The 26,859-nt window shown below is 54.2% G+C and overlaps 6 protein-coding genes across 6 annotated transcripts; 3 read left to right on the forward strand and 3 right to left on the reverse strand.

Moving 5' to 3' along the window:
• COCSUDRAFT_26837 (putative aldo/keto reductase) lies at positions 1-2,987 on the reverse strand. The gene is made up of 10 exons (XM_005652127.1): positions 2,855-2,987; positions 2,667-2,752; positions 2,518-2,591; positions 2,334-2,404; positions 1,994-2,140; positions 1,619-1,753; positions 1,393-1,499; positions 952-1,150; positions 465-542; positions 1-338 (listed from the first exon to the last, which is right to left on the reverse strand). The coding sequence occupies exons 1-10, from the start codon at positions 2,921-2,923 to the stop codon at positions 252-254; spliced, it is 1,053 nt and encodes a 350-aa protein (XP_005652184.1). The 5' UTR covers positions 2,924-2,987; the 3' UTR covers positions 1-251.
• A 585-nt stretch (positions 2,988-3,572) lies between these two features.
• Positions 3,573-6,215, reverse strand: COCSUDRAFT_32065 (aldo/keto reductase). Its single transcript, XM_005652128.1, has 9 exons — positions 5,996-6,215; positions 5,818-5,891; positions 5,639-5,709; positions 5,370-5,516; positions 5,118-5,252; positions 4,745-4,851; positions 4,344-4,539; positions 4,116-4,193; positions 3,573-3,873 (listed from the first exon to the last, which is right to left on the reverse strand). The coding sequence occupies exons 1-9, from the start codon at positions 6,145-6,147 to the stop codon at positions 3,805-3,807; spliced, it is 1,029 nt and encodes a 342-aa protein (XP_005652185.1). The 5' UTR covers positions 6,148-6,215; the 3' UTR covers positions 3,573-3,804.
• Positions 6,216-6,383: 168 nt separating this feature from the next.
• On the forward strand, positions 6,384-7,138 carry COCSUDRAFT_32066 (hypothetical protein). The gene is made up of 3 exons (XM_005652129.1): positions 6,384-6,712; positions 6,840-6,965; positions 7,055-7,138. Exons 1-2 carry the CDS (start codon positions 6,432-6,434, stop codon positions 6,904-6,906), a joined length of 348 nt encoding a protein of 115 aa, XP_005652186.1. The 5' UTR covers positions 6,384-6,431; the 3' UTR covers positions 6,907-6,965; positions 7,055-7,138.
• Positions 7,139-7,441: 303 nt separating this feature from the next.
• COCSUDRAFT_64320 (hypothetical protein) lies at positions 7,442-12,665 on the forward strand (the record flags this gene model as incomplete). The annotated part of the gene is made up of 11 exons (XM_005652130.1): positions 7,442-7,531; positions 7,935-8,120; positions 8,419-8,508; positions 8,711-8,776; positions 9,144-9,341; positions 9,987-10,091; positions 10,439-10,540; positions 10,927-11,164; positions 11,448-11,677; positions 12,204-12,320; positions 12,597-12,665. The coding sequence occupies 11 exons, from the start codon at positions 7,442-7,444 to the stop codon at positions 12,663-12,665; spliced, it is 1,491 nt and encodes a 496-aa protein (XP_005652187.1).
• Positions 12,666-13,207: 542 nt separating this feature from the next.
• Positions 13,208-14,411, reverse strand: COCSUDRAFT_26843 (hypothetical protein). Its single transcript, XM_005652131.1, has 3 exons — positions 14,252-14,411; positions 13,824-14,026; positions 13,208-13,709 (listed from the first exon to the last, which is right to left on the reverse strand). The coding sequence occupies exon 2, from the start codon at positions 14,018-14,020 to the stop codon at positions 13,838-13,840; it is 183 nt and encodes a 60-aa protein (XP_005652188.1). The 5' UTR covers positions 14,021-14,026; positions 14,252-14,411; the 3' UTR covers positions 13,208-13,709; positions 13,824-13,837.
• A 753-nt stretch (positions 14,412-15,164) lies between these two features.
• COCSUDRAFT_64322 (hypothetical protein) lies at positions 15,165-25,382 on the forward strand (the record flags this gene model as incomplete). The annotated part of the gene is made up of 22 exons (XM_005652132.1): positions 15,165-15,289; positions 15,454-15,628; positions 15,777-15,836; positions 16,009-16,216; positions 16,595-16,695; positions 16,855-16,972; positions 17,238-17,378; positions 17,708-17,970; positions 18,374-18,451; positions 18,775-18,951; positions 19,088-19,392; positions 19,700-19,896; positions 20,223-20,527; positions 20,847-21,056; positions 21,187-21,673; positions 21,791-22,360; positions 22,733-22,877; positions 23,114-23,330; positions 23,595-23,801; positions 24,041-24,240; positions 24,516-24,581; positions 24,759-25,382. 22 exons carry the CDS (start codon positions 15,165-15,167, stop codon positions 24,850-24,852), a joined length of 4,449 nt encoding a protein of 1,482 aa, XP_005652189.1. The 3' UTR covers positions 24,853-25,382.
• Positions 25,383-26,859: the final 1,477 nt, after the last annotated feature.

Genomic DNA, 26,859 nt, shown 5'->3' on the forward strand with positions numbered 1-26,859 from the left:
ATATGCCATAAGAGTTACAGCTTCCGTGACGAAGGCAGCTTCCCCACATGAGGAAGCTCAAGGGTTCTTCGTTCTTCGGAATGTACGCGATTAAATGGTTGCTCCGGTTGTATCTGAAGATGTATTCCTCTTGAACAATTCCAATCTGTATGAGCACCACCTTTCCACCGTCCCTCACTGGATGGTCCTAGGAGGCCTCCAATTACAATTATTCTTCACAGAATATTCCCACCTCAATTGTCCTTCACGTCCTATTCAATCTGAATAGGAGTGTACTGCTCCTTTGTGCTGAACGTCATAGTGTCCATGACTTCCTGACTGTACCTTCCCCCAACCACCTGCACAAGACAGCACCACCATGAAACCTCAAATACCCAGCAATGGGAAATGAGACAATGCATGTCGCATCTGAGAAAATTGCTCAAGAAGCAGCTGGAAGCAGTCTGTTGTGCTGCGCTTCCCACCTTATCTGGAGCAAAGATCTCTTCCAAGTGCGCCTTGTCTTCGGACGACAGCTCGATGAAGAAGGCTGCAGCATTTTCCTGGGCATCAGATCGACATCTGAGACGCTATGAAAGTCCAATCACATTGCCAAGAACGCAGCATGCCTCCTTCTTCTCCCCCTTGAGATTGCGCTAGTCAGGTGAGACGGAACCTTCCAAAGAGGGCCAAACGCAAGGTGCCAAGGGAGTTGTTCACATTCAAGCTAGCTTTAACAACACTATTGTTACAATTACCACAGCAAGTGGGGAAGTCATCTCCTGGTGCTCATCTGGTGTCTGTGGCTTCAAGGGGGCCCGTAAGGGCACCCCCTTTACCGCCAAAACTGCGGCAACGACAGCAGCGAAGCAATCCATCGCCCGAAACAGCGAGCAAGGAAAGTCACTCTTGATCCTGATGATCAACCAAGAGAAAGCAATCAAGTTGCATGCTGGGGCAGAAGTAGCGCACCTCAAGATACTTCATGCGCTTGGTACCTGGGATGGGGAAGACATCCGGCCCTTGCGCATGCACCCAAGCAAGCGCCAGCTGCCCCGGTGTCACACCCTTTCTGGCAGCAAGCTCCTTCACGCGCTGCACCAGTGCAAAGTTGGCCTCCAGTGCACCCTCCTGGAAGCGCGGCTGGCCCTCTAACCGCCAGTCATCCTTGCTGCGGATTTACAGCTTCTGATTCAGCACAGCTAGATCTGCAGGCCATTTCCAAGGAAACGAGCAGACAGCGAACGCCAAGGCAGCATTTTCGTGCAGGAATTCCTGTCGTTGAGACCTGTCCAGAATTGATACTTCAGAATTGGCATGTGCTTTCTTCCACAAAAGAACGCATCCGATTTTTGTGGAAAGCAGTGCCATGGCAGGAGATGTAAAGGGAGGGCGTCAGGACGAGGAACTCACTGCAGATCATCAGCGGAAGTGATGGCCCCTGTGAGGAAGCCGCGGCCCAAGGGGCTGTATGCCACTATGCCGATGCCCAGCTCTCTCAGCAGAGGAATGATCTCCTCCTGCATTAGCAAAATGACAAGATCAGCCACCTCTGCCAACCCAGCAGTAAGTCTTTGCGAGACAATGCAAAGCCCACAACAAGGGATGTTTAGCAGTGCTCAAAATATGAGAAACCCACCTCTGCATCTCGGGTCCAGAGGCTCCACTCCAGCTGGCAGGCTGAGATCGGGTGGATCTTGTGCGCGCGCCTGATCTCATCGGCCGACGCCTCTGAGATGCCCAGGTACTTCACCTTGCCCTCCTCCACAAGCTCCTGCATCAGAGATATATTTCTTGCCCCTTCACCATCCCTTTGCCCTCACCCCGCAGCGTCTGCTCAATCATCCCACCACAGAGACGCTGGGACAGCATGCAAGCCTTGCTCACATGTCAGCTGGTGACTGCTTGTCCAGCTGCAATAATGAGATACCCACGGAATCATGCGCAGACAGTTGAATGCCCGACAAGGTGCAGCTGCTTGTAGCTACTATAGGGGCTAGCCTGGATGGTGCACCTTCAGGGCCTTCCAGGTCTCCTCGATGGGGACAGTTCTGTCCACTCGGTGCTGGTAGTACAGATCAATCTGATCAATGCGCAGCCGCTTCAAAGACCCCTCCACTGCAGAGCGCACATACTCCGGGCTGCCATGCACCCCCCACACCTGCAGAAGGCCTAGAAAATTAAAGTGTTATGCGACTCTTTCATATGTATCACAGTCACAGGGGTCTGCTGGCCTTTTTGCAGCAGGCCTTGCCATGACAAAGAAAACAAATACCAGAATAATGCTGATCATGTAGACTTTCAGATCCCATGTCAGCAGTTGACAGAAGCAGGGGCCTTGCTGTGGACATTACCCCATCGGTGTAGGAGATGCCAAACTTGGTTGCCACGGTGAATTTATCTCTTCGCCCGTGCACCGCCTTCCCTGATGACAAAGGTCTCAAGCATTCAGGGGGGTAGAAATAGACATGACAGCTGCATCTGGCTTCTCATTGGTGATGGTGGCACATGTCAGGAACTGAGCGGCAAGAAGCTCACCAACAAACTGCTCGTTGGTGTGTGGTCCATACATATCGCTGGTGTCAAGGTGCGTTATACCCAGCTCCAACGCCCTGGAATGCATTGAGAGATCAGCAAAGAGAAGGAACACCATTGGATTGAAGGTTCTGCACTTGTTTGGGCTTCACCTGCTGACAACTGCAACGCCTGCAGCATCGTCGGGAGGCTGCTCATCTTTGCTGAGGTATAGGAAGGAAGAGATGCCCATGCACCCCTGCAGGCATATTTGCAAGATCGATTGAGAAATGATAAAAACAAAACTCATCGTCAAATGCAATCTTTAACATAGAGGAATAGGACACTGAAGGAAGCGTACCAAGCCCTGTGCACTCAGTTGAAGACCCTGGGATCCGCAGGGTCTGGAAGGCACGCGCTTTTCCGCCATGCTTTACAAAACACAAAGGCTCTCGAGTCAATGAACAGCTTTAAAACTCCTTGATACAAAATATGCAGGGAAAACAACAACACCCAGCGAGAAACGATCTTGCAAATTACGTTGGACGAATTTACGTAAACGCAGCTTCCTTCAGCTTCCCTTGTAAAATGCCACACAAATGGACTGAGCATAAAATGATCCAGTGGCTGTCTAGGTCCCAGGCGTTGATGCATGCTGCATGCATCGCAATAGGACCATATTGTACCTTGAAGAAATGAGAGCATAAATTTTTAAATGCCCGGACGCTCAAGGCCGCTGCGCGGCGACGGCCACTGCCAGTCTCGAGGCCAGCATGCATGCAGTGATGCGCAGTCAATACAGCAGCCATGCATGAGTCCAATTTGACAAAAAATGTTCCGGAAGATGGTGAGAAATCAGCCGCACATGGCCTGCAATGTACTTGGGGCAGCCAATCTATTTCACGCATGCGCAAATCTGATCAGAGATCCATAATGACATACGATAAATGCATATGGCTTTTGAGGACTTGCCCATTCGCATGGTCCTGCCAGTACTGTATGTCTCATCAGCCCAAGGCAGCTGTACAGGAATGCTTTGAATGATAATTCCACACTCATATCGTGTGACAAGGATCTATGCCTGGCATAACACGAATTACATGAATTACTTGCCGGCATGAGACAGTCATCACCTTCAACGGACAGAACAGGCCAGCCGCAGGAGTGCCATCATGCGATGGATGTTACTAGACAACTTGGTTGCACAATAAGGCTCCTCAAGATCTCCATACTATCCAAAGGCTGACAGCTGCCAGCAACAGATTGCATGAATGCTCAAGTGCAAGGACTGGAAAGATAGGAATTCCAGGCTCAAGAAGAATCCTTTCCTCCTTCATAACCCATTGCCAAATTTGCAGGATGGTACCGCGAGCCAACCACCTGCAAGACCACACTTGGTTTTCAGGACACTGGCGCAGTGCAGAACTCATCATGCCATTGATGTTTGGCCTTTGCCCAATGTGCAGGGTGCTGGAATAGCCACCAATTACCAAGACCACAAGCTCTTTAAACTAATTTAACCTACAGCACATGCTCGGGCAAATGTCTCATAGCAACTCATTTGATCAACCCGAGCTGCATCAAGGGCTGTGTAGCAAGTGCCGCGAAGACAGAAGGCCCACCTTTTCAGGGTTGAAGATCTCCTCAAGGTACGCCTTCTCATCGCTGTTCAGCTGAATGTGGAAAGCTGCTGCATTCTCCTGGATAATGTCGCCACATCACTCTCAGCATCACTCACCAGTGTTACACTGCTGCACTGCTATCTCCTGCCTACTATCATCGCTGCCCATTGCCTACATCCAGGATCTGCAGTAATTGATCTGAAGAGATGCCGAGGGGGAATAACACACCTCCAGGTATTTGATGCGCTTGGTGCCTGGGATGGGGAAGACATCAGGGCCTTGTGCATGCACCCACGCAAGCGCCAGCTGTCCGGCTGTCACACCCTTCTTGGCTGCAAGCTCCTTCACCCGCTCCACCAGTGCAAAGTTGGACTCAAACGCCCCCTTCTGGAAGCGCGGTATCTTAGACCGCGTGTCTCCCTCCCTGCATCCATTGCAACAAGTGCATCCTATCAGCAACCTGATGCCTCATTTAGCACTTGGACAGACAGAGACCCTGAACCCCAGTTGGGGCTTCTTGCAGTGGAACCTTGGATGGAGGTATCTGCTTCAAACACATGGCAGAGCCATGCAGAAAGATTGGCCTGGGCATGCTGAACTGAGGCCTGAATCGGTTAAGGGGGGCTCACCCCAGATCCTCGATCTTGGTGATGGCGCCTGTGAGGAAGCCGCGGCCCAAGGGGCTGTATGCAACTATGCCAATGCCCAGCTCCCGCAGTGTGGGAATAATCTCGTCCTGCACAGACACTAAATTCAAGATCACGTTCTTGAACCAACAGCCAGGTCGCATTACTCCATCTCTAAGGAAGGTGTCAAAAAGCAACAATGAGTCCCCTGAACAAGAAATCTATTGCAAAGCACTGCTCAAAACAGAGACTTCCAACTCATTTCGTGGGCTCTCCATGCACAGAGAATCCTCCTTGTTGACTGGTGGCTGTAAAATGCCCTTAAAAACCCCTTTTGAATACTTGATACCTCCAGCTGCATGATTAAGTTTCCCACCTCCACGCCGCGAGTCCAGAGGCTCCATTCCAGCTGGCAAGCCGTGATTGGGTGAACAGCATGCGCGCGCCTGATCTCATCGGCCGTCGCCTCTGAGATGCCCAGGTACTTCACCTTGCCCTCCTCCACAAGCTCCTGTTTTCCATCAAGCAACATTTCCACTAATTGCCTGGCACGTTGCATCTGGCAAGCTTCGAAGCAAAGGCTGGCAAATGGACCAAAGTAAAAGAAATATCCTGCAAGGCTGGTCACCTTCAGGGCCTTCCAGGTCTCCTCAATGGGGACAGTTCTGTCCACACGGTGCTGGTAGTACAGGTCGATCTGATCAATGCCCAGCCGCTTCAAAGACCCCTCCACCGCTGAGCGCACATACTCGGGGCTGCCATGCACTTCAGCTCCCTGCAGCAAATGCCCTCACAGCTTGAGATTTAGGCTATCGGCAAAAGAAGTATATTTACATGATTGCATGCCGTAAATTCTGACAGGTGGTATGGTGGCAGGCAATCCCAGAGTCAGCGCACCTTTTCCGAAAAGACCGCGCCAAACTTGGTGGCAATGGTGTACTGGTCTCGCCTGCCCGCTATTGCCTGGCCTGCACATGCAGATTGGGCCGTTTAAGTTGGGAGCTGGGACAGCAGCATTACGTCACTGTGTAATACTGTCAGATATTTTGCTCGAGCAGCCGGACTGAGATGCTCACCAACAAGCTGCTCATTGGTGTGGGGGCCATAGACATCGCTTGTGTCAAGGTGAGTGATGCCCAACTCCTGAGCCCTGGGTTACAAATCTAACGTTAGCATGGATCAATGCGGGTGCTCGCAACGCAACGAGGGGACACTGGCGTGTAACATCTCGACGTGCAAGGAGGTGGAGCACACCTGTGAATAACGGCGATGCTCTCGGGTTCCGATCCAGAAGCTCTATCTGCATTCGTGTAGCCCCAACTCATTCCCATACATCCCAGTCCTTGAGCGCTTGACAACATGCCGTGGCTGCCCAGTGGGCGGACTGGCACCTTAGCACTGGTCATTGTGAGAGAATGCCGAACGGATCCCAACTGCTGAGGAGCTCGTTTCGTGCGTACGGGGTGACAAGATGTTGAATATGTATTCTATAAGAAATTGTCACAGATGTGGGCTTCGAGGTTCGGTTGCACAATCACAATATCTTCTGACGTAAAGCCAAGATCGGGAACCTCAAGGAAGCTTCCGCTCATGAGGAAGCTACGACTTTGATAATAGCGACAAAAGGGCATGCCATATAGATAAGGCATTCTTCTAGATTTACAGACATATAGTCGAGGATTTGCGATACATGCGAGTTCAGGATGCTGCCTACAAGGCAGCGTCATGTCTCTTGAGTACTATGGATCTCCTGCTTTTCTCAACTGGGCGGCAAGCTTTTAATCAAGCAACCCCTTCAACGCTGAGGAATCTGCCCGTCTCGACATCTCGTACGACCTCATGTTCCATCGTTACTGCATCAAAGTCGATTGTGCCGTACAGATGTGGGAAGACAGGCGCATCTGCTGCTCCATCTTTCCAGCCATCTGGTGGTGCTGTATCGCCCACAGGCGCGGCGGCCTCATACCGTACCTGTGTTCTTGCAAAGAGTCAGATAGAGAGAGCTTCTCGGGCGGCATGTGAAAATCCTTGCCCTGGACAGCAACCTGCCCTGACTCGAAGCAAGGCACAATCAATAATTAGGGGCAAATGGGGTCACCTCGGAAGTCAGTTTTCCTGGATCTATGCGAAGACAGATCCAATCCCACGGATCCTTTGACATGTAGAAGTTGTTTGCTACGCCAATGAGGAACTTTGCATCCTTCGTCAGATGGATGAACCCATCCTGTAGCAAGAAGCCAGGACAACGGTGCATTTTCAAATCCCAGGCAAAATATTATTGCAAATGCATCAAAATAAGATTTAGGAGCGCGCCTGTTCGTAGGTGGGGGGAAAGTATGGGGTCTGTGTTTGCTTATGCGAGAGCCAACTATCTCTTGGGATCAGGTGATACAAAGGTTCTGCCATCACAAGGATTTTAGAAATATAACGATGTGGAGTATACAAGTGTGCGATTGCTTATCCTTATACACAGCGCCGGGGAGCAGGAAGGCAAGATATTAGTAATTTGACTGATCATGACGAAGCTTCCAAGCACACGTCAGCGCAACTGCAGCTTAGCGTTTCCAGAGGCAATAGACGATGAACTCCGCTTGAACGATGGATAAGACGATGTTCAGGAAGCATCCAAGCACTGGACATGTCAGCCCTGCACTGCCGCAGCGCCTGAAGTAGAAATACTCCTCTGACATCCGTACTGACATGGAGAGAAAAATCGCCCTCTGCGTGTCCCAGTGGTCCGCGGACTCAACCTTGTATGCATGGTCTTACGCCAAGCAATATTTTTTGAGGGTGCGCTTCCATCGCTTGGCCGTTGCGGCCGTGTTTCAGAATATACTATTCGGAGACTAGCTAGATACTTCACTTTGCAGTTAGACAAAGCAACGCCTGGAGTGTCCTGGCATCGGGCCTTCAGGATATTTGCAGGACTTAATTTGCTCTTTCAGTACCATTCCCGGGCGCTTTCCTGCGGTCTTGCAACACCTCAATTGTTTGTTGAAAATTCACATCTATTGCTTGGTGTCTTTCTGCCTTTACTTGCCTGTATAATGTGGATGACGATGCAGCATCATTATGATTTGTACGCAACTGGAGCATATCAGACTTGTGATTATTAAGGGCTGAGTACAGTGCCATCGACGCTGATTTGTGAAGCATAAAGAGGCTTCTGACTTTTGTCCCTGCATTGCCGCAGAAACAGCGAGATGCCAGCGGCGCTGAGGTGCTGAGCAGCTTGGACAAGCTCTACATTGTGCACGTGTGGAAAGATGGCAAGAAGGAAAAGGAGAAAGACAAGGACAAGTGGTGCGGCGGAGGACCTCTCCTGCCCAGCATGCGGGTGGCACTCGCCAAATTCCCTCACCAGATTGTCGACCTGGAGGTAAGGGGCCACATTTGTCTCCCATGCCCCAATTACAGCTGATTACTGGGATGGGTGCTTGCACACGCTGAATTCTTCCCACTGCTACCACGTCATGCTGCAGCTTTTATGGGAGGCTAGTGTCAGGGCACGGTGCTCTGATGATTGGAAGCTTGCAAGATCCAAAGGAAAATTGTCAAGGGCTGCATGCTTATGGGGAGCAGGGTCAGTCAGTGCATTCGACACTGCTGGACTTTGCAGCTCGGGAGGGGATGACATCATGATTCTGGGCAGCAAGGAGAGCAAGGGCACCGTGCAGAAGCTGGTGCAGCCTGGAGGCATGGGCGCCTCCACAAGTGACACTGTCAAGAGCAAATCCAAGTGCCCCTGCCTCATTGTCCGCCCTGCGGTGCGTTTTCTTGACACCCTAAGGACGACGTGCCAGGCTTGTTCTTGTTCTTGCAAGTTCATGAGTTCATGAAGGAAGCTGGCAATGCACTGTCTGCAACTACGTGTGTTGCCTTTATAATTCAGAATAGCGGTTTGCATGCTCATTTCATGCCGAAACATCCCTGAGCTGCTCTGATTTTGTGTCTCTGTGCTTCCTGCAGTCGGCCAGGAATGAGAAGATGCGCATCAAGTCCAACGCCAACCTGGGCACCCTCCTGGATGCAGAGGTAAATTTTCACCCCTGCTGCTGCACTGCTGCAGTCCTTGTTTTTCACACGTTACGCTGCACTTCAACAGCCTGTTGAGCATTCATGATAGCGCAAGTGAATAGAGATGCCATGGAGTATGCCCCGGCTGGCGGGGGCGGTATACATACTGAGCACCGTGCCCACGGTTGATTGGGTGTTGCTTGGATCTGGCGAGTCCAATAAGGGTTGGGATTTTGGCAGCCTTCACATTCAGCTTGTCTGCAGACGCACCTTGCCTCTGGCAGGAAAAGCGCGTTATAATAACAAGCACAATAATAATAACCATAATAATGTAATAATACTAATAATATCAACAATAACCATGAGGTGTGGTGATGAGTCACAGGCGCGGGGCCGGCACATGGACGGGGCGCTGGCTGCGCGGCTGAAGACAACATCGATGGTGCTGCCGGGGACTGACGAGCTGCGCAAGGTGTGCCTGGCGTTTGAGAGCGTGGAGGTGGGGCAGCACATGCTGGCCTGGGCCACCAAGTACTGCCTCTTCCCCGACGACGAAGTCTACATCGTGCACTGCCTCAGCAAGGTGCCCCCCACCCGCCCTTTTGGCCCCTGTCTCGAGAGCCGATGCCAGTCAAGCGCTGACGGGGGCTACCCTGTTGAATCAAGCCCCCTTCTTTAGCAATGTTCTGCAATCATTCATCTGAGCACTCCATCCATCTGTCTAATGGTAATGGAGATTGATGCAGCTTTAGATAGATGCGCCTCTGACCTCAGCAGATTACTGATAGCCCAGGTTCATAAAGTGTGCTATATGGCTTCTCACTGCAAGGCAGACAGACCTCTTGATGCTGATTATGAACCTGTCAAGCATGCCTGGGCTGCTCAATTTGCCATTAAATTTGTTCTGCACTCTCCATTCCGTTGACAAGCAAATTCCGGCATGTTGCGCTGTGTTTAGCTGTCTTGCGGCCCAGTCGTGAGCTGTTTCTCATGATCCATGTCCCTTGGCGCCTGCTAGCAGTCGTGCGGTGGACAAGTCTGCCTTTTTCTCTTCCATCCCCCTGCCTCGCGGCCCAGTTGCAAGCTGTCTTCTCGTTTCGTACATCCATGTGCCTGGCAGCGCACTTGCTGACTTGCCATGCATGCATCTGCTTGAGGGCCCATTTGCAAGCTGAGTTTCCACGCATGCATCTGCCCACCCTGATAGCTGTCGTGTACACAACTGCAGTCGCTCATGAAGCTGGCCAACAAGCGCGGCAACGAGGTGGGGCCCGAGGTTGTGGAAGAAGTGGATGGCGACGCAGTCAACGTCGTGTCAAACACTCAGCTCAAGGTGACTTGCGCCCGCTAGCTCAGCCTTGTGCTTTGTGTGTATTTGCCACTCATCTGCCATTCCCGCCAACATCATTCCTGGAACTCTTGCCATACACTCAGCTCAAGGTGGCGTGGGCCGGATAGCTCGGCCTTGTGCTGAACCTCTGCTGTGATACAGCTGTTCTCGAAATCTGTGTTCCTGGAACCCACAGATTGCCTCCTGGAATGCATTCCAAGCAGGGACAAATTGCACGTGCTGAAGTGCGCATGCAAATATAAAGCGCACGTGATAGAGTGCGCATACATTTTCAAAGGAGGGTTGCAATTACAAAATTAGGCGTGGTCGATTGCGTATTTATTGTGCAGGATGAGCCAAAGTCGGGGCTGTGTGACTTCCTGGAGGAGAACAGCATTGACCTGGTCATTGTGGGCTATGTCTCAACGTCCCGGCTGCGCAAGACGCTGAATGTGCGCTCCTCCACACACACGTTCATCATGACATCATGAGGCTTCTTAGCTTTTAAGACTACTCCTGCGAGTCTTCCCTTCAGAGTATACAGGGCTTTATGAATGGTGGCACGTGCTTGTAGCAGCGGCAAGAAAGGCAGGAATTGGGGCCCTGAGGATCAACATTTTCACACACCATTAACTCGGCAGCCCTGTACAATAATTGCTTGTGGGCCTTCTCCTTTGAGCATGCGGGCCTGCAATTTCTACCTTTCAGGGTGCCCGGGCGGGAAGTGGTGGTCATGAACAGTAGGCTAAGGGTGACCACTTCCTTTATTTGGTGCCTGGGTGTGATCTAATCATCACTAATAGGGTGAGGCTGAGCGCGGTGTCATGCATGCGTGCAGCTGGGCCAGGCCAGCCTGTCATCACACCTGTTGCACCATGCCCCCTGCCCAACCCTGGTCATCCCCTTCAAGAGCCTGAGCTCCGAGGGCTCCGTCCCCGAGGCGCTGCCAGCACCGGCGGCCATCGGAGAGCATGTGGCGGCGGCTGAGACCAGCCCGCGCGATGCCGGCCCCGACGCGTCCCCAGCCGCCCGCCCCAGCAGCGCCGGCGGCGACCGGCCACGGCGTCCCTCCATCGGTGCGCGCGGCTTATACATATCTGCAGATTAATTACCAGTATTTGTCGACCCGTCTGTTGATGGTAATTTCCTTCAACAATTTCACACGCAAGGGGTTGGAGGTACCGCAGCATGCACCGAATGGCCCAGCAAAGCTTGCGGAAGCCTGGCCCCATCTGTGCGGTGGAGGAACCCATGGCGCCGCACAGGCCGTGTCACCTGCTTGCACCCCACCACTTGCTGTACAGAAGAAAGGCTCACAAGCACACAACACGGCTGTAAGGTGGGGAAGTGGCTGCGCAGGGAGCCCGGGTGCGTCGGGCACGTACCCGCTGGCGATAGTATCGGACGAGGAGACGGAGGCCGGCAGCGCGGGGCGGCCGACGCGCGCACACTCTCTGCGCAACGCGCTGCAGTCCTGGCGCTCCATCCGCACCGCCCTCGGCGACCGCCACAGCGCGCACGCATCTGCCTTCGCCGCAGCCGCCGGTACCAGCGGCGACGCCGACGATGACGGGAACGCCCCGGCACAGGTCCGCGCCGCTCCTTAGGGGTCATAATTTGAACAAAATATTATTTTTGTTGTTCACCCTTGCGATGTTATAGGCAGGGGACACGGGAACGCCCCTGCACAGGTCTGCGCGCTGCTCGCCACTGGTTAGGGGTTTCTAATAACACATCATTCTATAATGTTGTTTACCCTCCCCTACACCCTTGTAGGCAAGGGGTACCATAACAACTGGATCGTAGCAGATATATCTATTTCTGTTATAGGCTGGAAACTTATAGAATGTTGCGCTTGGTACCCCACTGTTGCCTGGGGGTGTGCAGCATATCAGGGGTTGGAGACGCCCTATGGCATGTGGTTGGTTCTTGTCATGACATGACTGATCAGGTATGGAAGCTGCGGCAAGATAAGTTGCAGTGCCGGTGGCCTCGCTGAGGTGGCTATTTTTCCCGGGTGGTGGTTGTCTCTGATGCATTGCATGCAGAGGTGTCGCGTAAGGGCGACAGCTGGCAAGCGCGTAAGATTGAGTGGCAGGGCTTCCCGTTGCGCAGAATGGAGGAAGGCGGGGCAGCAGGGGGGCGTTGCCTCCGCCGGAAACAGACTCCGGAGCCGCAGCGCAGTACAAACGACGCATTGAAGAGCAGGAACACGAGATTGCAACACTGCGGGTGCGATCACTGATCTCACACGCAGTTTGACCCATCCATGCAAATCCATCTCGATGATGCCCTTCAAGTTTCTTGCTTGGGAGCTCGGACCGCCACAGCGAGGCTATGTTCTTATATGCAGCATGATGCAGGTCTTGGATCTGGAGATTCTAAGAAGGAGTAGGATTGTGACTGCCTTTAGCTGCAGCTTGTCTGCAGGACGCACCTTGCCTCTTGGCAGGAAAAGTGAGATAATAGTATAGTGAGGCAGGAATGAATGACTGCCGCTGTGTGCAGGAGAAAGTACAGGAGCTGGGAGAGGCACTGGCGCGTGCAAAGGTGGGCCAGTACGGCTCTGAGACATGACAGCGTCATGTGGGAAGTGCTACAACTGTACCCATCCGAAATTTGTCGCACACTTGCAGAGATGATATCTAATTGACGTTATCTGTGATACTTTAGACCAATGTCTTGCTCGTTACGTGTGTGCTCCTGTTACAGGAGTCCTGTACATAAGGATCCACAGCATGTACAGAATTGCAGATTTTGGGCCTGCGTTCAGAGAAGGACGTGCACGTGATGTTTGCTACAGATAGAACCGGCAATGATCCTGCACATCTCAAAAGCTTCAGAAATGAAAAGCTCTGTTTGGCTCTCTAGAAAGACTTTTCTCCAGCACCGAAAGCATTCTGCAAGCTTTTGGGCATGGGTCTTTCCTAGCCTTGTCATGCTTAAGCCCTGTACGGATATTCTGTTGGTGACACTTGTTCTTGAGACACTCTGAATCCTCTGGTAATCTAGGATTTTGGGTGGATATATACTCCCCACATGACCATGCAGGTTTGTAATGCAAGGAAGTATGCAAGCTAAAACCGACAGGATGGCAAATTTGTCCCAAAATTGAAATCATCATGTCCACCTTCAGATTACAGCAGTATTTAGATGCCTACAACGCATGCATGGCATGAAAATAGGGAGCACAACGCACATATGGCATCTGATAATGTCATGCATCAAACTTAGACATGGAAGATGCTATATATCAGATTAGCCACGTGGAGTGCACTGGCCATCATTACATTTCTCAAGTCATGATTAGACATGCACTATGCACTCTGGCTATAGGTGTGCCAGACTCATTTCCTTTCATTGATTGAACATTTCTGTCGATGATAGATCTCATTTTTTGGCGTCAGCTGGATTATCTGCCAGCCGAAGTCTGCAAGATACCGACGCTATATCCTGCCAACAATCTTAACAGCAAAATCGCCAGACCCATCAGCCAAATGGGAGGCGTGACACCATGCGCATATCTCCCTGCTGCTCGGCTTTTTTAAGCTGTGGCGGCCCTCTCTGGTTGGATGAAAACGTGGCTGTATACTGCCTGCTTTGGGGACGCGCCTGAGGCTCCTGGCAAGGCACATGCAGCATACTTGTCAAACACAGGAGCCCAGCATCCTCAGCACTGTTGCATGGACCTCAGCGCCTGATGGCATCTGCGTGAAAACGAGACAATGCCCTCACCTCCGTTGACAGTCTCATCGTGCCTCATACTGCACCACGCGGCGAGTCCTCTTCTTGTAGAGGATGCGGTAGCCGCATTCTCTGCACCTGATCACATCTCCTGGCTTCAGTGTGTTCTCGTGGCCGCAGTCGCCGCAAGTGTAGGCTACACCACTGTTTGGTGCATACTGCTGCTGCTGGGGCTGTCCTGGCAGCATGACTGCCTGCACACCAAGTTGGTCAGAAACTGCAGCACTCGCAAGCACAATCAAGTGTTTTAGACGCACTGGTGGGACCAACCGTTATGAATATACGATGCGATTCTTGCAGAATTGTCTCACAAGGAGAGGCATTTAGTGGTTAGCTAAAGATGATGATCTCCACTGAGATCATTGCGATCATCCTCTTTTTCTTAACACAAACAAAATGAGTGCACAATGACGACCCACCTGCCAACAGTGAGCGTGCAGACCCCGACTAAAAGCTCAAGGAGGAAAAGGCAACTATGGGACGATCTTCGACACGACAAACAATGCTATCGAGGCCTAAGTGGCCTGTAGCAGATGGAAGCACTGGGTTATCTGTGTTCGTGGTATAATTCGATGCGATTTCTCCAGATCAAGACCCATTATAGAAGCTCCAGCATTGAGGTGCCCAAGCGTATCTCTTATAATTACGCCGAGGGGGAAACTCTCGCTCCGCCTGGCTGTCGCGCTGACTTTTGAAATGCAAAGCAATTAGCGCAGGTTGGGGAGCCCCCATGAGATCAAGGACACGAGAATAGCCGCGGAAGAAACTTTGAAGCGCATGCTCGAGCTTTGCGTCTCTTTGCTGGGACCTGGCGCGGGATGCTACACAACTAGCCGTTGAAGTTTCTCCTTGCCCTTTGAGGGCTTACAGGTGCTGCTTCCGTCACTTTGCAGGTCTCAGTGGTACGGTGGAAACGTTCAAGCCGTTGAGGTTCCCCACCTGATTCTGTTTGCCAGTAAACAAGATTGAGACGGTTCTGTAGGAAGAGTACTTTGTTTTGGAGTTTGAGACAAGAGGGTCAAACAAGGGAGAAGATATCTTCCATAAGGACTCGCTGTTGCATGCCCTTGACTTCGTGCACAGAAGTACAGCCACCCATCCACAATTGAATCATGTTTAGTGGGTCACTCACTTGAATGGATGTCACCACCTCTTGCGTGAGGTCCAAGCAACGACCTTCCTCTTCTATTTTCGCTGCCTGAACAATTTCCCATGAACGATGTAGCCCAGAGAATCACATGAATAAGTGCTGGCTTCTCAGCACGACATGCCTTGGCTGCTGACATGGGTGGGTCTTGTCCTGTCGCAGGTAAGGGATCAACGACCACCACCATGACCGAAGTACTAGCACAGTCTTTGGAGACCGCACAAGAGTACGGCAAATTGGTGTTCCTGGACAAGGATGGTGAGCGAGCACAGGAGTACCCCATCAACAAGAACCTGGTGGTCCTTGGAAGGTAAGTGCCCTTCCTCGCTGAGCGTAACCATCATGCAATCTATTAGTTGCATTTAATTCATCCTTATGCCCTTGCAACAGAAGAGAAGGATGTACAAACATCACAAGAGCCAACGCCACCTCTGACTGGTACTGTGAGTAACATTTAGCCAATCTGGTGTGCAGAGACAAGGCATGTGACATTGTCATCACTCGGAGGGAGGTGTCAAGACATCATGCACAGCTGGCAGTGGATGACGCGGGCGCTGTCTGGCTCTCAAGTCTGGGCCGGGAGCCTGTCAGCGTGAATGGAAAGCCTGCCACAGAAGCTGTGGAGCTATTCACAGGCGACCAGATTGAGGTCTGTTCCTCTCTCAGGGTGCACTGGAAGCTGCCACCTAAGATATGATCCACTTCGCAGAAGCTGTTAGATTGTGACGGGGAGGCACATTTGTTTCTGAGAATAGAGATGGTCATGAAGGCTGAAGAAAGATGAGGTATGCGTGCAGATTTTCCTGGAGGGCAGGGTCAAAGTGCTCTGCTTTGAGGCCGAGGATGCCACCATCAAGGTGACTTCAACCTGCTGCTTCTCTGACAGTTGCACGATGGCAGAGGAGCTTTCCCCGACCTTGTGTATGCTGCATCTCCGTTCCTTTCGGACATATATATTTCACATGGGCATTCTTTTCTCATGCCTTTACACTGGAGACGGGGCGGTGAAAGAGGTACATCAACATGCAGATCAACAAGGCGGGCCCCACACCACGCAAGCCGCTGGGGGACGCCAATCAGAACACAGGTGTGCTTGCGCCGGTCCCGGCCGCCGCTGCAGTGAAGCCGTCGCCGGCCAGCGCCAGCCGGGGCCGCCGCACGCCTGCCAAGCGCGCCGCCGGGCCGGCCCCGCCGCCGCCGGCTCCGCCGATGCCTCCAAAGGGCTCCCTCCTGCCAGGTGACTTACCCGTGCACAGCTTTTCCTGACGTTTACTTGAGTCTGTCTGCATTTCTGATTTTCTTCTAAATTTTGGCACTAAGCAGGATGGAACAGTGTTCAATTGCCTTCAGCTCCACAAGGCAAATCACACTGCGTTTGTGATGTTTTGCTTGCTGCATATGGGGGAAGAGTAATCATCGCCTGGGTGCTCACTTGGCATTTGCTTGAGAAGGTCTAGAGAGTCGTCGTGATTTGTTTGTATTTTTCGAGATTGAGCAGGGTGAGGTGGCGCTCAAGACGTTGTGAATAGGTCTGGAGGTCGATGTGACTTGAATGTGTGTCCCCAACTTGTGCAGATGGGATGCCACGTGTGAGGGCTGTTGTATTGTGTGCCAGGTTGCAAGGCAGCGAATGCAGGGAGCAGGATCCCCAAGCCGCCGCCTCTTCCCAAGCCTGCAGACCTCAGAAATGGGCTCAAGATGGCTGCAGCAGCAGAGGTGAGAGTTCCCTGCTTGAGGCCAGGTGTTCATACATTCTGATACCGATGCAGAGCTTGAGATTTACATTGCTTGGCTAGGAGATCCCGGTCCTTGTTAGATTGCCAAACTGCTGTTCACAGTAGAGATATTTAACTGATTGGATAATGGGAAGCGCAGGATATCGGCCGCCAGACACAGCAGGCAGTGAGCAAGGCGGAGGCGCCTCAGCCTCAGAAACCGACAGCGCCAGGCACCTTCCTCCCAAGCGCCAATGAGCTGCTGGCCCTTCGCGCAGGTTTGCCACTCATTCATGCTTGCCTTGCAGCTCAGCAGCCCCCAGAATGTTGCCCAATGATATACTGTATTTTCAACACACTGGAACCTCAGGCACCAGCCTAATTTTTTGTGGGGCGATCTATTACATTACATTCATAGCAGGGATGCGTGAAGACAGTCCTACCTCGGTTTTTGGGGCACGCGGTCAAATTGTGGTCTGAAAGGAGATCAAAACCTGTTAGCATAAGAAGCGTGTTGACACCATTTACTGGGCTGCTGAGCAGGCCTGCGCAAGACCGGAGCTGCGGCAGGTCCAGAGGCAGCTGCCGGCGAGCAAGCAGCTGCCCCTGCTGCGCCACCGGCCGGCGGAAGAGACGGCACCGCCAAGAAGCGCAAGAGCGTGCGATTCAACATCCCCGCCAAGGGTGCGAATCTTACCCACACTCCTTGCTACCCCCTACCTAAATTGTCAGCAGGGGACTTTAAATCAACCTACAACCTAAATCAATCAAAACCAGTTGATTAAGACTCCTCTGATAGCAGCAGAATTTTTGAATGGCCTTGCCCAAGCAGTGCTTCCTACACCCTGTTCATGAGTCATTGGAGCTGGCTGATCTGTGCTGGCAGCTCTTCCATGTGCAGAAATCTCAATCTTTTCAGCTGGGTGTATAGAGTATCGCCGTAGAGCAAAAGACAGCCTTGGGGGAAAAAATGGCGCATACTGACGCGGGCATTTGTGTGGTTATGTCAGCAGAGCCGACCTCGCCAGAGGGGGTGCCCACCGACGCGACAGTGGCGCTGGACTTCGGATCGCCGTCAAGCCCCGACGTGATCATCAATGTGAACGCGGACTCTACGGCCGCCTTCTCTGCGTGGGCCATGGGATCGAGCGCGCTGTCCGGCGGCGGCCGCCGCTCCCTGGGAGACACCCTCACCGGCGGCCTGCCCAGCATCCTGGAAGAGGCCCCCGAGGACTGCGCCGCCTCGCCGCCCCCTGCCACGCAGGCGCGCACCCCTGTCATGATGTTTTTTTATTTGAAAGTTTAAGCTCCGGCCCTCATCAGGACATCAGTACCTTGATTTATTTCCTTGAAGAGGCTGTGCCGCCTCGCCGCCCCCTGCCATGCAGACGCGCACCCTGTCATTTATTTCTGACTCTGACTTTGACAGGCACTCGTGGTGCTGTCATGATGCAGGCCCTCCCAACTGGTGCACCACCCCTTTTAATCTCGCTCACGGCCCCCACATGGCGAGGAAGTCAAAGTGCAACATGTTGGTGCTAGCCTGTGGGGCGGGCATGGATCAGCTGCATGGAGATGTGAAGGTTTTGTCAATCCCAAGGCCTGCTTGCTGACGAGGAAGTGTCTGGAAGTGGAGCGCTTCTGCAATGTATGGGTGAGCGTGTGATTCTGTGGTGCAGGTGACGCCCAGCCGAGAGATCACGCCGATGCTGCGCCGCCGCTCCGGCCGCACCTCATCGATCACATGCTCCAGCCCGGTGCGTGTCTGACTTCATTGGAAGTCCAACATAGAAAACATTTGGTTTTCTGCTGTCGAGAGGCAGGTTTACCTGCAGTCAAGCTTCAGTCACATGCTGCCAAAAATCCTGCCCCTTGTTGTGTTTGCCAGATCCAAGCAAGACTCAATCAACCGTGGGCATGGTGCTCAGTGTTTTTGTGGACCCCTGCCAGCCAGAGCTTCATTGAATAAATGGTACTGCTGCATTGGCGGAACAGAGCAGCCCAGAGCTGCTCATGCCTTGACTGGGCAGGCGAGAAGTTGCCGGGCTTTCTGACGCTGTCGTTTTAAATTTTGAAACAGGAATCGGTGGGCCGCAAGAGACGTTCCTGCAGCGGCTCGCGCAACGGCACGCCGGCGTCCAAGGGCTGCCCCATGACGGCCGACCCTGAAGTCGCCGCGGCAGCCGCCGAGGAAGCTGCGCTTGATGCGTCCCTGGCCGCCGCAGAAGCCGTCGCTGCCGGCAACGGCCAATCTCAGGTGCGCAGAATCTTCCGTCGAGCGAAACACATTCATTGTTGTGTACGGCACACAGTCTGCAGCAAGTGCACCTGAGCAATGAAGACTACCGTCCGGTTGGATACAGAAATGAGTCATCTTTGATTTGTGTCTACAGGAGGACAGCACGGTGGCCACGCTGGCGGCGGCTGCAGCGCAGCTGGAGGGAGTGTCCGAGGAGGCAGTGGCGAAAGATGTGACAGAGCAGCAGGAGCTGCTGCCAGAGGGGGAGGCCCCAGAGGGAACACCTCAGACCGCCGCACCGGCAAAACTGCAGCGGCTGGACTCCCCGGCAACGCCGTGGGTGCCGCAGATCGGCCTGGAGGCGGCCGCCGTCGCCGCGGCGCTGGCCGCCTCGCGCAGCGCGACCCCGGCCAGCGTGCCCGGCTCCCCCGCCGCCGCGCGCGCCACCCCCGGCCGCAGGTGCTCGCGCCGTGACCAAAGCATTTACGCAGTGAACAGTGTTGAACTTGTATTGTTCAGTTCATATTATTGAATCTGTAGTCGTGGGCAGCAACCCTAAAGAGGAGTTGCTGGCAGGACCCAGGAGCAAACATGGCCTATTGAAGTGAGGGCTCTTTTCTGACTTTGATGGCCAGACACAAATGTGCTCTCTGCAATGGCCATGCACAAATGCACGCTCATTGTGAGGCTCCCAGGGATGAATACTAAGAGGCAAGCTCGCAACAGGCAATTGCAAATTCCTGACATGGCATGGTCTGGTGTGCAGGGGCAGAAGCAGTGCCTCGGGCAGGAAATCGCGCATGTCACTGGTGGCGACGGCAGTGCAGCCGGACGGCACTCCAACAGGGCCTCTGCCGGAGGACACATCAGCCGCGATCGACGTGACAGAGGTGCTGACTCAGCAGCTGTCCGCCGCCAAGACTGGCACCAAGGCCCCCATCAACACCCCTGTCGACGCTACAGGTCAGTCCATGCTCCCTGCGGCCGACACTCGGATGAAACTCCAAACCCCGTTAAGCCAGTACATGTGGAGGCATGAGACCAGTAACAGTGCTGGTCTCTTCTCTGCTTCTCTGCAAGAGATGCATACCCTGCTAGCTGCCATGTTCATGCTGCTTGAAATGCAATCAAGCACAGTTGAGCACCACTGTCCTGTGGGAAATGAGCGGCTTGACTGCAAGTGCGATACTTGACAAGTATTCCTTCAGCATCAGCATCTCTTCAGGTGTCTCGTCAACGCTAGTATCTACCTCAGTAGAGGCTAAAGAGATGACAGCGTTTTTTTGCAGGCATGCCATCCTTTGCCACACTGGACATGGAGGGCGTTGCGCTGCGTCTGGCCGGCATCGAGGCGACCCGCAAGGCGCCGGTGTGCGCACTTGACAGCCCTGCTCCCCAGGCAGCGCCCGATACAGCCACACCCGCCCACCCAACCCCCCTGCCGGTGGCAGAAGCTGCCGGGGCAGTTGCGGCGGCGGCGGCGGCTGACGTGGTCATGCAGCACCGCGGCTTGCAGGCGGATGCTGCCGACATGGCCGCCATGAAGGAGGAGCTGGAGGCAGCTATCATTCGTGCACACGCCCAACAAGTCAGGGTGCGCTGCTCTTACTCTTAGCGCCTTCTCTGCCCTCGTTGCAGCTCGACAATTTTTTGGGGTGGCCCATCGCTCTTGTCTGCTTGCAGCACTAGCCTTGGCTAATTAGTTGAAGGACGGGCCTCGTTTGCCAACCTTTCCAGAATTTCTGGTGCGGCCTGGCAAGCTATAGGGTGCTCTTAAAAAACGTCAATTGCAATGCAAGGCAAATCCTGACAGTCGATCTGTGGCAGCGGGCATGTCAAATGCCCGCTGCCGAATTGTCTGAATCGATGTTGAATCAAAATCCCGCTGTTGAATTTTTGTGTTGTTGCAATAGGCTCAGGCGCTGGAGGCACAGCTGGCAGAGGCGACAGCGCTGGCGGCCAGGCTGCACCAGACCAACGAGGAATTGTCGGCGCGCCTGCAGTTGCTGGAGCAGCAGCAGGCAGCACTTGTTATTGCACCCCAGGAGACTGCCGCCCAGGCCATGGAGATCGATGTTCCTGAGCAAGCTGCCCCAAATGCTGACGAAGACGATACTACCATGGTACAGCTCCATGCTGAAGTCTTTGTGGACGCCATTGATCAACTTGCAAGGCTGTAAGTCAATGTATCGGGTTACTGCCGGTTATCTGCTCCATGCACTGCAGAGGTCTCAGTTGCTGAGCTTTCTGCAGGTGAAGGAGGCGGAGCCCACGGAGGTTCCAGCTATCTTGAGCCCTCAGGCCGCCACACCGGTGGCAGTGGCAGCACCTGCAGAGCTGCAGCCCTCCGCAGCCAAGACCGCCACGAAGACCGTCAACACACCCTCCGCAGCAGCCGGCACGCCTCTCACCGGCAGCGCAGTTGCCGTCACCGCCAACCTTGGCAGCCAATCGGTGGACGATAAGACGCCAGCTGGCACCGCTACATTACCTGCTGACGTCATCGTCGGCCGGACACCGACGGGCGCACCCTCCGCAGCCGCCACCAGTGCCTACGGCAGCGCGCCAAGTGTCCGGGCCGGCCGGCCGAGCATCGCCGGCTCCTTGGCACAGCTGGAGTTTGAGGGGCTGAGCCAGGCGCTGAGCCAGGGGTCGCTGGAGTGGGTGGATGGCCTCATCCTGCCGCCAGGCAGCTCCCAGGAGGCAGCACCCGCCCCTGCCGCGGAAACGCCCGCTGAAGGTGCGACTCGATCCCGCTTTCAACACAATCAGTGCCTGCCTGGCGGCGCCTGCCTAATTGCCGTCATGCCTGTTTCTTGAGAGAAGGAATGCATCTGAATAATTGCCTGTGGCGCAGGTCAAGACAAAGCAGCACCGGTGGCACCAGCCCCGGACATGCCGCACGGCCCACTTCTGCCGCAGCGCGCAGCCGTCGACCAGGCACCTGTGCAGGAAGTCCAGCCAGCTGCTGCGGAGCCAGAAGCGCCGAGCGCTGACGTCGAGACAGCGGAACCCGAGGAGGAAGCGAATGGAGATGTGGCAGAAGAGGCCACGGAGGCACTTGCGGAGGCCGCGCAGCAGGAGCCAGACGCACAGGAGGCGCCCGAAGAGTCAATTCCCGAGCCAGCTTCCAAAAATGCAGATGCCGCCGAGCCTGCAGCTGACGAAGATCTCTCACCGGTGTCCGGCGGCCGCGGGGCCGCCGCGGCCGAGAAAGCTCCCGCGGCGTCTGCCGAGAAGGTGCAGGACGCGGCTGCCGAGGCGGCGGAGGGAGATGAAGAGGCACAAGCAGATGAAGAAGACGACGATGATATCTGCCACGTGTGCGGTGAGGCGGATGAGGGCGATGTGCTGCTGCTGTGTGACGGCTGCGACAACGCCTGCCACCTCGGCTGCGCGCGGCCCGTGCTGCGCCGCATCCCCAAGAGTGCGCCCGCTCGCCGCCTTCATGCTAATCTGTTCTCTGCTTGCTCTCTCGAGCGTTAAGCGCCCTCTTTTTGCCAGGCATCGGTGGCGCCTTTGCGACCTGATATCATGCATGCTGCATGTGCCTTGCATGTCATGTGATACAGTGCCCCACCTTCCGGGCACCGCCTTAAGGCGTTAAGGTCCAGAACAATGCATATGTGGCTGTTTGGTCTGCCATTGTCGTCATAGGAGTAGTGCAGCCATGCTCCATGAATATTCCTGTGCAAGCGTTGATGCAAGGCTGGTGGCCTGTTGTGTGCACTGGCTGCACAGGACAGTGGGACAAGCAGGGCAAGTATGGTGGCTGATTGATGGGATTCGGTGTGCGCAGACGACTGGTTCTGCTCGGAGTGCAAAGCGGCTCGCGGCGCATCCAAAACAGCCAAGCGCAAGGCCCAGCAAGCTGAGGAGGAGGACGCCGTTGCCGAGGCCGCGAAGCCATCCAAGACCCCCCGCAGGCACGCCCTGCCTCCCTTGTGATTCTGCTCCAAACTCGCATGGACAGCCAGGATGCTCGGGAGAATTAGCTGCCTGTGACTCAGGATATCCCTCTCCACATTCTTGTCGAGCAGCGTGTCTGCATGCATGCACGAGACTCAAGGCCTCATTTGAGAATCAAAGGGAAACACTGTCTGTTGGTAAGTCCACCAGATCAATAATGGCATGATAAATTGTGGTCCAAATTAGAAAGTCCCAGGGTGCGCAAATGCAGGTCTGAGACCAAGGAGGAGCCGGCGGCTGAGGAGGCCATGGACGGCGGCAAGGATGACAGATCTGCCGCGCCTGAAGAGGCACAGTCGCAGTCTGGCAGGAGCACGCGGCGCTCCTCTGTTGCCGTGCAGCCCGCTCTAGAGCCGGCGGCGTCCCGGCCGGCGCGCGGCCGCAGGGCGTCCCTCGCTGGTGCCGCAGAAGACAACACAGCCAATGAGGTGCTTGTTGGACCCAAATTTTGTGCTCCTGTACCTTGAACTAGAGTGAATGGCACATCAAGGAGCCTGCCAGAGCTGCTTTGAAAGAAGGCAACCGTGAATATTGGTACTTGCTGCCCGATAGATGATCAATGTCGTTGGAATCTTGCTGGAAAGCTTCACTCACTTTTGTCTTTTCCAATCCTTGTTACAGATCTTTGGCTGTCGACTATCTAGCAGATCAATGAATTGGAAGTGAGCCTGAAACACCAAGCGCCTGCACAGGTACAGGCCAGCGCTGCGGTGGCAGATGTCAAAGCGCCAGGCTCGGCAGTGACTCAGGCGCGCACGACACGGCGGCGCGCATCGCTGGCGCAGACACCGGCCGCCGCGCAGCCGGCCGAGGCGGCCGCCGCGCCCCGGACGGCCGCCTCCACCCGCGGCGCGCGCCGCAACTCGGTGTCACCCGCGATCGACGCCGCTCCGCAGCAGGTGCATTGGCAGTGTCTGTTGCAATGTGCCCGAAGCCTGCAGTCTTCCTGACATCAACCTTTTAACCATCCAGCTGTAATCGGGCTCATGAAAAAGTATATGGACCAGACAATGTGGAGGCATGCACATCTTCAGACCTATATACCAGTGGTCTTCCCTGCTATCCTTCAGATTGTTCACCTGCCTTGTACTAGAGACTCATGTAGCAATGTGACGATGAGCTATTGTGCTACGAGCAGGAGTTGGCGGCCGCGGTGCCGCGCATGGGCCCGGCCAAACGGATGACACTGGCGTCGGTGGAGGCGTCGTTGGGCCCTGCTCTGGGCTCGCTGGGCGTCATTGAGGAGGCCGACGAGGAGATGGGCTCCGACGCGGACGAGGGCGAATCCGCGCCCGCTCCCCTGCCCAAAGCCAAGCCCGCCCCTGCCCGGGCCGCCAGGTCAGTATGGGAGGCACCACCGATCTAACTCTTCATCCATATGGATTCAGGGTTGGCGGCCGGAATGCATATCAGTGAAAGCTAGTGAAAATTAATGGATTGCTGGTGGCGCCACGCACATACACTGCCAGCTTGGCACCTGCTCATGGTTCTGTAAAATTCATGCATATAAGGAGGTGATACTATAATAGGAATGCTTGGGTATTTATGTAGGCCTGTCTGATGGTATGGGCACTTCTAATTCCTGACACTGCTTTTTTTCTCTGGTGGTTCAGGAGCAGGAAGGCGCTGCAGGACAAGACCAACCAGGAGGCGCCCCAACCTGCCACCCGCCGCACCAGGTAACTCAGCCAGACATCCACTGCAACCTTCTTGCTGCCTCTTGGTTATATTTGTGTGTGTGTCTCAGTTGTAGTGGTCACGGGACTGTGCGGGAGCTGCCAATTGGCCGGTGACAGAAATCTTAGATTGCGATGGGAATGGGTGTATGGTAAGCTAGTCACAATTGCTGTTTGCAGGGCTGCCGCCGCAGGGCCTGCCAAGAAAGCGAGGACTGCGTCGCCCGCCGCCAGTCCCCCCAAGACCAGACGCTCCACCCGAGCTCGAAGCTGAGATGGACCAAGATGCATGACAAGTCGAGACTGCTGATGAGGAATTACACACCAGTCTTTGCTTTGAGGGAGAGCTGCTGACGCACCCAAGACAGCCAAGCACTCCATGTTTGAGAAGACGGACCCCAAGATGACCTGACTCTGGCTGTGCAGCAATTGTTGCGTGCTGCTGAATAACGAAGCGGCCGAAAGCATGCTGAACATTGAACCATTGAGGGGTTATAAAGTTCACGTCAAGACTGCAAGACACGTGCAAAGCTATGCCTTAACCAAGCATGGCATTGAGACATTTGAGAACAGTCATCCAAGACTGCAGGGTAAATAGGGTTCTGAAAAGCCTGGCTACAGTGTCAGCCTGGAGCCTGATAGAAAGTGTACACATGTGCATGGCTTTCAAAAGTCAGAATTATATCTGTTCAGAGCTGTCACTTCGATCTAAGTCGGTCCGGACATTTGAACAACTGCGTGCAGACTTAGGTGAAACGTGTAAGTCAAGCGTTTACAGCACGAATGTGACACATACTGCAAGGCGAATGCATTTGATATATGGTCCCTGAATTCCAGAAGACAAAGTCCAGCTGTCACTTTGCATGTTTGAAGTCCAGGTGGACACCATGTGACTCATCACATGCAATTCCTTGATTTCTCGGAAAATCATTCATGAGATCCTACCCCGTCGCTAGAAGATACGGGCAAATATTGTAGAGATTGTTCACCGTGTCGTCTTCGAGGGCTTGGGGGAAGGCATATGCAAGCACTTCAAGGATGCCAAGGACAGTGTAATTTTCGGCCCGTGCCTCGCTAGAGTGCCAGCAATGCGAAAAGATGTTATGTTAATGTTGCTCCAAGAAGCTCCCATACATCACGTTGATAGGTTTCTGAGCTGTTGAATATCACTGACCAACATCCCAGAGCAGTGGCCTTCTGACGCGGTGAAAAGAGACACTGAGGCCTACGACCATTGTCCCACAGTCATTTTAAGTAGTTGAGTACCACTAAGGTCTCTTAAAGTTGAGCACATGCCGACAGAAACCTTCGAAAGCGGGTCCAGATGGCCAAATACATTCAGTCAGTCTCCCAAAGGGCCTGAGAGGGCCTGTCACGGGACAGATAACGGCAGCGTTTATTTGCAATCGGACCTGTTCAGGACAGTCCCAGTGAACGGTGGAGGCCAGGCAGCAGCCGTGCAAGAGCAAGAACCACTTTCAGCCCCTGATCAGAGAGGCAGCGGCATGGAATCAGAACGTCGCCCCAGCCCCTTTTTGCAGCATCAGGCAGTATCAAGAAGTGCACAGTCTGCACAAGCCGATGGGAAGCAGAATGGCGCTGAAAACCACCAGGAGGCTCTAGCGCCCCTCAGCAAGGACGCACTCAAGATGCTGTCTTGCACCACCAAGGAGGAAACCATCGCCAGCCTGACAGCCAAGGTACCCCCTTTGCCCCCTTTTGTCATTCGTATGACGTTATTCCTGCTCGCAGCACTATGAAACCCCACCCTAGCTGATGAGACGCTCAATGTGGCCCAGAAGGGAATTGCTGCGCCTCGGCAGGTGGCAAAATTGGAGGAGCAGCTGAGCAAGCTGCTGCAGGCGACGCCCACAGCCACAGTCACATCGGGGACCTCTCCTCTTTCCCCGCCTGCCACACAGCGCTCTGCCTCACTCGGTCAGCGCCGCAGGAGCGCCTTCGAGCTGGTAACCACCGATAGTCCCCACCCCCTGCTTAGCCTGCCTCCTCGCCTGTGATAAGCTTTCCTCTTACCCAGCCACCCCGCTGATCCTACCCAACACGCATGGGAGACAATGCGCCTCCTAAGCTTTGAACACGGTGAACTGTGTGCCACGTCAAATCATGCAGGCAGCTGCACGGCAGCTTCTGCTTCCTGGTGGAGAAGTGACGGGCGTGAGATTTTCTGTTTGACTGGCACTGCATATACACCGCAAGACAGCCCGTTCTCTGTACCTGGCGCTCGCCCTGCCTTGCATGTCTTGCATCTCTCTTCTCTCAA

This window comes from Coccomyxa subellipsoidea (genome assembly GCF_000258705.1).
Source record: "Coccomyxa subellipsoidea C-169, whole genome shotgun sequence".
NCBI classification, from domain to species: Eukaryota; Viridiplantae; Chlorophyta; class Trebouxiophyceae; family Coccomyxaceae; genus Coccomyxa; species Coccomyxa subellipsoidea.